The 9740-nt window shown below is 40.3% G+C and overlaps 1 protein-coding gene across 1 annotated transcript; it reads left to right on the forward strand.

Moving 5' to 3' along the window:
* The first annotated feature begins 211 nt into the window (after nt 1–211).
* Nucleotides 212–7574, forward strand: LOC117440314 (adenylate kinase 7-like). Its single transcript, XM_034076620.1, has 18 exons — nt 212–430; nt 1042–1185; nt 1303–1417; nt 1524–1618; nt 1699–1809; nt 1990–2073; nt 2167–2255; nt 2349–2439; nt 3623–3700; nt 3797–3946; nt 4463–4591; nt 4772–4880; nt 5242–5370; nt 5448–5513; nt 5625–5822; nt 6228–6445; nt 6995–7153; nt 7238–7574. Exons 1-18 carry the CDS (start codon nt 356–358, stop codon nt 7271–7273), a joined length of 2076 nt encoding a protein of 691 aa, XP_033932511.1. The 5' UTR covers nt 212–355; the 3' UTR covers nt 7274–7574.
* The last annotated feature ends 2166 nt before the right edge of the window (nt 7575–9740 follow it).

Genomic DNA, 9740 nt, shown 5'->3' on the forward strand with positions numbered 1-9740 from the left:
TGGTTACATAAAAGCTCACCATTATCATATTCAGAATCGGTAGACATATTGAAGTATCTCAAAATGCTTCAATGTGGCACCTTAAGTCATACAATTAGTAAATAAACATTTCAAACCGACAATTATATCCAAGCACTGTAGTGAACGTAAAGTACGTGATGTGACGTCTGGACGAGGCCTTTCATTGGCTGAGCAACTGAATTGAGTCCATAGCAACGGACACACAACGCAACATATATTATCCAGAAATGCAGACTACTTATTAGAGCTTTACAACACTTTCGTTTTGCAATAAAGTAAGTCATTAATGATAAAAGTTAGAGGCATTAGTAACCGAACTACTTGACTTCTTAAAATGGGAGATAAAAAGCAACAAAAACGTGTTTTTATCAACGACGTCGACAGGTATTCCTCCAAACACATCGCCAAGGTAGCTAAGCTAAGCTAAGTAGCTAATGTTTTATTATTATTATGTTATATATATTAAAAATGCAGAGGTGGGAGAAGTACTCAGATCTTGTACTTGAGTAAAAGTAGAAGTAATAGAGTGTAGGAAATTACTCAGGTACAAGTCCTGAAATCCAAATATTACTCAAGTAAAAGTATACCAAGTATTAGCTTTAAAGTAGGCTATACTTAAACTACCAAAAGTGGTTATTATGCAAATTGGTACATTTCTACATATGATATGATATGTTTTGATTATTATTATTGATGCATTAAAGTGTTCTCAAAGCTGGTAAAGGTGCAGCTAGTTTTAATGACTTTGTATACTGCAGGGTAGCTTGTGAATTTACTCCAGGTGTAAATAAAGTCTGGTTGAAGTGTTGATTATATTATATTTATATCTGATTTGTAGTGGAGTAGAAGTACAAGTAGCATACCATGGAAACACAAAAGTAAAGTACAAGTATCTCAACATTAAAAAAGTACAGTACTTCAGTAAATGTACTTCGTTACTTAACTTCCCACCTCTGGTTATATATTTAGTGAAAAGTGGCATGTCTCTCACACCTCGCATTTTTCTGACTTTCTTAACAGTTTTTATCGACATGTGTGACCGGAGAGGACTCTGAGGAGGCAGAAGCAGTGGAGACCCCCCGACAAAGTGGACCTGTTTTCCAGATAGTGGGAACTTCCTCAACCAAAGATGATAAAGAAACCTCTCTGCTTGAACTATACACGGTGAATATACCAATAATACAAATACAAAATGGATGCTTTTACCAGAGCTGGGAAGAGTACTAAGATCTTGTTTTTAAACTACCAAAGGGTAATTGGCTATATAATCCTTTTTGGTAGTCACCAACTCGAGAGGATCTTCTTGAGCGCCTGCTGGAGTGTGACGTGGTGTTGTACAACATCTCAGAAAGCACCTCAGAGCAGCAGGTGGAAGATGCAACATGGGCAATCACAGGTAAGAGAGAGAGAGAGCAGGCTGGTTATTTAGTGCACGGACTTAAGCACACATTGGTTTCTGTACCTAAAGATGTAAGACTATTCTTTCACCTCCTTGTATGTAGCCCTTCATGCTGAGATTGAGAACTTCAAATCTCGGAAAATATTCATCCTGGTCTCAAGCGTGATGACCTGGGCCATGACCAAGTCTCAGAATCCGGTGAGCCTGCTGGGGAAAATGAAGGCAAACACGTCCTGTGCATAAAACACAACCAACGCCTTTTTATATTCTCTCTTCAGGAAGAAACAAATGTTTTGCTAACAGAGGAAGAGTTTCGAAGAAGAAGGCCGCATCCAAACTTTAAAACCCACCATAATCTGGAGAAGCTCGTGCTGGAACTGGGGAAAGGTGTAAGTAAAACATTGAGATCAAAAGTTCCCTAATACATATGAAGGTAAATATCCTAACTGCATGGTAGTAGCATGTTGTCCAGTTCAACCGTCATGCCATACAAATGAATGTTGCTATGAAAAGACAAACGATAGCAATGCCTGAAGTCATCACAGACGGTTTGATTTCCAATCTGACAGAAAAGGTCCAAGCTAACTGGATATGTTGTAGCTTGTGGTCTTCAGTACGGAAAGGGAGAGAACGTCTTTCACTACTTCTTCAAGGTATATATTAATGAGATAACGCTTCAGTATTCTGTATGGCTGTGTAAAAACGGATTCAAACACCATTTGAAATGTGTTTGTGTTTTCTAACAGGTGTCTTGGTTGATGCAGATGCCACAAGTCCCTCTCTTTGGACGGGGCACAAATCACATCCCCATGATTCACGTATATGACCTCGGAGGGTGATTTCCATTCACTGCACTTCTGTATAGATGCTGTATTTTCTTTTCTTTGTGTTAAGGTTGCTGAAGGGCTCAACTGTGTTTCTTTTTCAGAGTGATCCAAAACATAATTGAACTCAGGCCGAGGACAAAGTACATTCTTGCTGTCGATGACTCCAAGAACACCTTAGAGGAAATTGTAAAGGTCAGCTTGTTATTAACATGAATGCAGCAATTCATTTCATAAAACTGACAATGAAGGAGTTTTTAAAACAATATTGCAGGTTATTTTCATATTCATACCACCACGGTACCATCCTTGAAAAACACAATTTCTTGAGTTTTGAAAATGTTAAGTCTTTTAAAAGTATTTCAGTCAGACAACTCACGTGTTTCTTAATATGTTTATTAGAGCAGTATATAGTTGAGTTTGGCGTCTAGGCTCGGGCCTCATCACTCCACAGATGTACAAAGAACATTGAGTGATGATTAGATAACTGTCCCCCGAGCCTACAGGTGGAAGCTGGGGTGGTGGGGGGGGCAGGCGAGCAGCACGTGAACGCATCAGCTATGTGACAGCGCCGCAGCATTAGCGAGGCAGAGGCGGGCAGACCTGGCAGCTTAAATAGAGCGGCAAGTTAAGGAGATTGTGTTTGGTTGGTTGTAAGAGAGACGCGTCATGTGTATCATTGGTGCTCGAGTTGACTGCCTGAACTAGCTCGCAGGCTTCGCCCCATGTGTTTTTTTAATAAATGTTTACATGGACTTCCCCCCCCCCTCCCTCCCTTAGGGGAATTCATCCACAAAAAACACACTGGACGCTGCACTAGGTCAGAAGCCAGAGGAGACTGTGAAGTCCACCGCAGACGGACCACTTTCGGTCCAAATGTCCTCTCCATTAAGGGCAGCTCGTTGTGGAATAGCCTCCCAACTGAGATACGGGATCGTCCCACTCTCAATAGCTTTAAAGGTCAACTCAAAGAATGGTTGAGAAACAAACAGACATGCAATCACCGCTAAATGTACTTTAACACAAGCACTTGTATCTTCTCCTGCACTTTATATGTCGTAGCTGCTACACTGTACTGCCATGTGGTTAATGCTTGTATATGCTGCTCATATGTTTGCTATGTATATACATGTCATGTTCTTAAATGGTGTATGTGGTGCACGGATGGAAATGAGCTCAAAGCTAAAATCCGGCAGATTTACATTTTGAAGCATTAATTGTTAAAGATGCTCATCAATGTGCATTGTCCCTCTTCAAATAAACGATGAAATGAAATGAAAATGTTTCGGTGTTTCTTATCACTTTGTATAGTGCTTTGCTAAGTCAAAATGACAAAAAAGTGCTTACAAATTCTCATTCTCTGCTCTTAATACTCCAGATGATAAGCAATACGCTTGGGCCAGGGGAAATTAACCTCCTATCAGATCAGGACGCCATCAGCATGAAGGCTTTTAAGGTACAGTATGTGTAATATATTCAAAATAAATGAGAATCTAGTCACATTATTGCGTAACGAACACATCTCTATGCTTGATTATTTATTTATTTTCAGCCAGAGGAATTGGAGTACCTGAATATCAGCCTCCGCCTGGATAGTTTTGTCATAAAAGACTCCTTCAGTCTCGCCTGGACGTCTGTAGCTGGGATGGTAGAAAACATGGCGAACATTGTGGAAGAATACCAGAACACCAGGAAGCTACTTGTGAGTGTTAAACACAGATAAATAATACATCTGTCAGGGTTCTTACGGTCATTACAAACCTGGAAAAGTCATGGAAATGTAACTAAAGTTGCATCAAATATAATTTATATGTTATCTAATCGCCGAAATAGTAATACTATAATGATAATAAATACTGTATCGTAATAATGAAACGTAAAATGGCTTTTAACTGACGAGGTATTTTGCTGGTGAGAGATTTTAGTTGCTTTAGCGCGTAGAAGCTAGTTAGCCTACTATTGGATTTGTTTTAGATAGGCACATGTTTCATATGCAGACCTTATTTTCCTGTTCCATGTTCAAATTTTCAGTGGTTCCGCTGAGAAAGAGTAATTCTTTTGGTCATGGAAAATTAGGTAAAGGTCATGGAGAAGTCATTGGTGAAAAAGTGTATGAACGCTGATCTGTAAAGAAATCCACAACAATCCCAACACCATTAAGATTACAATAGTAGCGTAGAAGCTGTCATGACATCCTTTTTTATATTTATTTCCTCAGCCAATCAGAATCTGCGTGGTCGGACCTCCAGCTGTGGGAAAAACCACCGTTTCAGAAAAGCTCTGTAATCATTATAAAATTCACCACATCAGGATCAAAGAGGTCATCGAGGAGAAGATCACACAGCTGGTCAGTGAAATGAAACATTGCATCTATGTTACACTCACTGCTGTCAGCTCCGACAGCAAGTATACCGCCCTCTGGTGGGAGTTTATCTCTGTGAAAAGAAATGTCATGAAAATGTTTTGAGAGCAGCAATGATTTCTCAAAGATACACTCATTGTTTGTGTTCCTTTCCATATGCTTCAGAAAGAGAGGATTGACCGAGCTGACCCTGAAAGTTTCAGTGAAGACGTAGCGGCTGATGCTGCAAAGACACAACTGGAAATCTGCAACGAAAGCATGGAAATGAATGCAGGTAAGTAAGCGAAACTCAACACTAGATAATGACAAACATTTTGCTTTATTGACACTTAAAGTTGGGGATGTTTGCATACAGCTGCCTTGACATTACTACAAACTTGAAAACTACTGCATAATGCTATAAGATATTAAAAATGACAGCTTTTAACACATCTTAACGTTTTACATTAAGTTCTTCATTTGTATTCAACCATAGCCAACCACACATCTCGGACACGTGGTTGTGAACATGTTTAAACATTTTCCTGAGACCTTTGCATTCAGTCTGTCTGCAGATCGATTAGTGATGGATCGTTTGTGCATCGTGAGTATTTAGTTCCTTGCTTTCTGATTAAACATCTGTGTCGATCCTTCAGGGCGACTGGCCGACTATCTGGTTTTTGACATTTTGCAAGAAAAGCTGAATTCGCCGCCGTGCAGGAACCAAGGATTTGTTCTCGATGGCTTCCCCAAGACCTATGAGCAAGGAAAGCTGATTTTCTCTGGTAAGTTTCATTGCATCCACGTAATAACTGCTTGATGCTACAACAACAACAACTAATGTGGTGTTTGTAACCTTCAGAGGAGGACCCAGAGAACCAGGATGTGATGATCAAAGCCCCTTTGTACATCAAGCAGATCACTCCAGGTGCTCGATTCACTTCTTACTTGAATTGACCAGAAATGAAACCCAGATGAACTCCCCTGAACTATCTCCTCATAGGAAACATTCTTATTGTACTGTTTTAATGTTTTGCAGAGCATGTTTTCGCCCTCAACGCGACGGATGGTTTTCTGACGCAGAGAGCTCGGGGGCTTCCACAGAGCGTGGCAGAGGAGATGAGATACACCGAGGAGCAGCTTTCCTCTCGCCTGACCAGATACAGAGAGCTCAGTGCCGCCGAGGAAACTCTGCTGGACTACTTCGATGAGCTCGAGATTCACCCAGAACATATTGGTATTTGAATCAAAGACAAATAGTTCATAGAAAAACAGAAATAAAACAAACACATTATTGCAAGATGCATCAATTCCAGAATATTTATCTCCAATGTAGAAAATCGGAGAAATGGTGATTTCTTGCAGTTTTTAAAGTTTGATTTGATGCAGCTAAGACAAATATGGGCATGTCTTTGTCTTTTTGTCGTCGCCACATTTCTTTGATTCACATTTCAAAGAGCATATCACTTTGAGTTTTCTGTTTGAAAACATATTTTAACATTTATGGAAATGCGCTTTTTCGTTTTCTTGCTGCTTTCTCGCCATGAATCCGTCTCATAGTGTAACCTCATGACAAACATCGTAACGTTCTGCAGAGACAGGTTGTGCTTCTTCACGGTGATGGTGTCTTGTTCCTCTCCAGATGTCACTACAGATGATCCAGAGTACGCAGACGTTGTGAAGAAGATCACAAAGCTGGTGGGGGTTCCTAAAAACTACGGGCTGAGTCGGGAGGAGCAGGAGGAAGAGGAGAGAAAGAAGGAGGAAGAGAGGAAACAGAAAGTGGCTGCAGAGGCTGCTCAGAGGAAACGCAGGAACCAAGCAGCGCTGGCTGAGATGGCTGCTCAGTACGACGAGTGGGTACGTGCTGCGTGTTACAAGGCTTCAAGGCTTGTCATGTGTGCATAGCTACAGTGTAGTCATGACAATTACATTATTATGTCACAGGCTCCTCAACAGTGCAACACAATAACACAGATAATAGAAATAGAATATACCGTACTTTTCGGACTATAAAGCGCACCTGCATATAAGCCGCAGCCGCTAAATTGTCCGTCTGTCTTGCTCTCGTTCTGTCTCTCGGTTCTACTTTTACTTTGGCGCGCGACCTGTCTCACTCTTTTCCGGCCTCCAGCTTTTCCTGCTGGAGCCCGCCCCTTAAAGGTGGCGGGCGCGGACCGGTCATAGAGCCCATAGAGTTAAAGGTGGTTAATTTTACCTGTAAAATCCATAGATTTAGGAGGTTCCCTAGTGGCCGTTAGCTGTACAAAAAAAATGGGGGGGAAAGTCGCGGTTTATAGTCCGAAAAGTACGGTAGTAGAAATAGTCTAAATACAAGTAATTGGAATATTGATATATATATAAGTTGTAAATTCTAACATCCAATCGAATGATCTTGTCATTTTTTAGCAGGAGAATTTGTCAGAGGTGCAGCGGCAGGAGAAGGAGCTTCACGACGCTCACTCTCTTCCTCTGAGGAATTACCTGATGAAGTACGTGATGCCCTCGCTCACTGCGGCCATGACAGAGTGCACCAGGATCAAACCAGAGGACCCCGTCGACTTTCTGGTAGTCAGAAAGCAGAGCCGAGATTTGCTGTTGAATATGTGTACGTTGATGCATCAGCTGACACTTCATGTGTTGTTCTTGCAGGCTGAACATCTTCTACGGAAAAACCAACAAGAATGACGAGGAAATGACCCGATAGATGATTCCGCCATTGGTACTTGTTCTTCCTTGAACCTGTTGCCTCGTGCTAAATATCAATAAGAATGACATGTAAAAAAGTGCACTGTAATTAAGAAATGTGATATACTTTTCTTATATTTTGATGCCACTCTAAACTTCTGATATACAACATTTAGTCCATGTAATCTGTCTAAATAGTTCAATATGAAAACTTGAATGTAATGTAGATAACATAATCAAATTAATGTATTTCTTGCACGTTATGTGATTCATTAAACTGCATGCAGGATGTGAAATCTCAGGGTGCAACTTGAAGTCTGCTCTTTCAACACAAGGTGGTGCAGAAATTCTACCAACATTTTTTCACAAAGCTATAAAAGCTTCTTGGATTAAAGTGTCTCTTTAAGTATGTTTTTCAATTCCAGTTATAGACGAGAGAGTTCTCATGTAGTTGGATGCTTTGAAAATGTGTCATGCTTTGCTGTGCTTTTATAAAAAATGTGTCGGGCGGTGGGAGAGGGCCTTTGTTATAAAATGGGTCATAAAATAAGAATGTTTGGCTCTTATTGTTGTGGAAATAAAGTGGTGTCTGGAATTTGCTTTGATTCTTTGTGACGGAGAAACTGTGGAATCCACTGGCTACTTAATTAGAAACTGTCTGAAGAGTCGCTCATATGGAGAATAAATCACTTCCTGTCACTTAATCACTTTACAGGATGTGCCAACAATGAATGACCAGAATAGTATTTTATAGGTTAAAAAAGCTTTATATAGTAAAGCTATATAATTGTTCCTGTTACATGGGGGTTTAAGTAGATAGAAACATCGTTTTTTTTGTACAGTAACCTTTACTAAATATTATATTTTCTCATCTCCTTAAATTGCAGTTGAAGATATAACAGACACGAGGCTTCGTATTGATATTAAAGGGGCCCTATATAAGCTTCCTGTAGTGTGTTATTCCAATCAACTTTGAGCATGGTACACCTGGAGTACTGCCATTTTTATCGCTGTCTCCGACTTTTATTTTTGTACTCTATTTTATATTTTGATTTCTTATTATTATTACAATTATTTGTTTAATCTCTCAAAGTGTATCAGTATCCCTCGTTGTGAAGCACTTCGAGATTTGACTTGGCAGATGAGAAGCGCTATATAAATTAAATATATTATTATTTTTATACAGTGTAGGTTTTTGTACAAAAATCCCAAAGAGATTCCCAAAGTTCCCCCCAGAGCGAGTGTCTCTTCAACACACCCTCTTAACAAGAGGACACAAAGATGGAGGAACAGCTGCTCAAGGTAGAGCAACTGGCAAAAGGTGGTAAAAAAAAGAAAAAGACTACTGCAAAATGAATGACAGCTTCTCAAATAAAATGACAGAACATTGGCACTGTCATTTGCAAAAGGGCAAGGGTCGGCCTAATCAGCCACAATAAAAGCGTTGGCTTTGACACAGGAGAGGCAAATCAGGACAGACTTCCTCGGCAGGGAGCAGGTCCAGCTGTCACTGACATTTCATCTCATATTTACGGGGAGAAATGTCAAGATGTCCTGCCAGACACCCACACTTCCCATAATTCATGTCTTCTTTATGTGTGAGTGGGTGCCAATCAACTTTTTACTGGACCCCAAAGTCAGCCGGCCCCTTCCTTATTACCAGGTGTTTTACCGCTGTAAGAGGAGGATATTATTCTGACCATTAAGAGTTATTTTTCCCACGATGCACTATTTACAATGAATTCCCGTCATTTCTTCTAACCTTTTATTTTTTTCAACTTTAGGATAAACCTACTAACCTCCTCCAGGCTGTATTTGGTCCTTTTGGAAAACATGACTCATGATCGCAGATGGTCCAGCTGCCTCTTGTTGTACTGAGACTTCTCACCTGCACCAAAGCATGCTGGGAAAAGACGTCTAAACCGTGCTTCTCATGTACTGTTACTCCTATAAATACGACCAATACGCTATTGTATGACTTCTATTTCTGCACTATTTCTGAGTTCACTGGCCTAGTTTCTACCTCCCTTCAATTCGTATGAATACAGCTGCCTACATTCACTCTTTATAATAAAAAAGGAAAAGGTGAAAAACATCTTAAGCATTGGCCGCTAAACCTCCAAATTGGTAACAGCCAGAGGTCACTGTCTGGTCTACCATAATGGCCGCTCTCCAATGGAAACCCTTTAATCCAGGGGGCCAGAAACAGTGTTGAAGACTTTTCACCTGAACAAGCGAATAAGAAAGGTCTTATTCTGCGGTGCAGGGCGTCGCCTCCACTGGCTGAGACGCAACTGGATGGTAGAAGTAAAATACATATTCCTTGACCTTTCATTTAATTTATATTCATTTTGAGCAACTTTCCTTTGAATTGCGTCCTAATGCTACACTTCCCCTTGTGTTTTCTTATTTTTAAGTCTAAATATGCATATGAGGTGATAAAATGTGTTAATAAATCCACAAGGAG

The sequence above is a fragment of the Pseudochaenichthys georgianus genome, chromosome 24 (assembly GCF_902827115.2).
Source record: "Pseudochaenichthys georgianus chromosome 24, fPseGeo1.2, whole genome shotgun sequence".
Lineage (NCBI taxonomy): Eukaryota > Metazoa > Chordata > Actinopteri > Perciformes > Channichthyidae > Pseudochaenichthys > Pseudochaenichthys georgianus.

Coding starts and splice junctions, on each gene's coding strand:
- LOC117440314 (XM_034076620.1), top strand. CDS start 356: ATGGGAGATAAAAAGCAACAAAAACGTGTTTTTATCAACGACGTCGAC. Junction 2,256..2,348: donor CACGTATATGACCTCGGAGG/GTGATTTCCATT, acceptor TTTCTTTTTCAG/AGTGATCCAAAACATAATTG. Junction 3,947..4,462: donor AGAACACCAGGAAGCTACTT/GTGAGTGTTAAA, acceptor TTATTTCCTCAG/CCAATCAGAATCTGCGTGGT.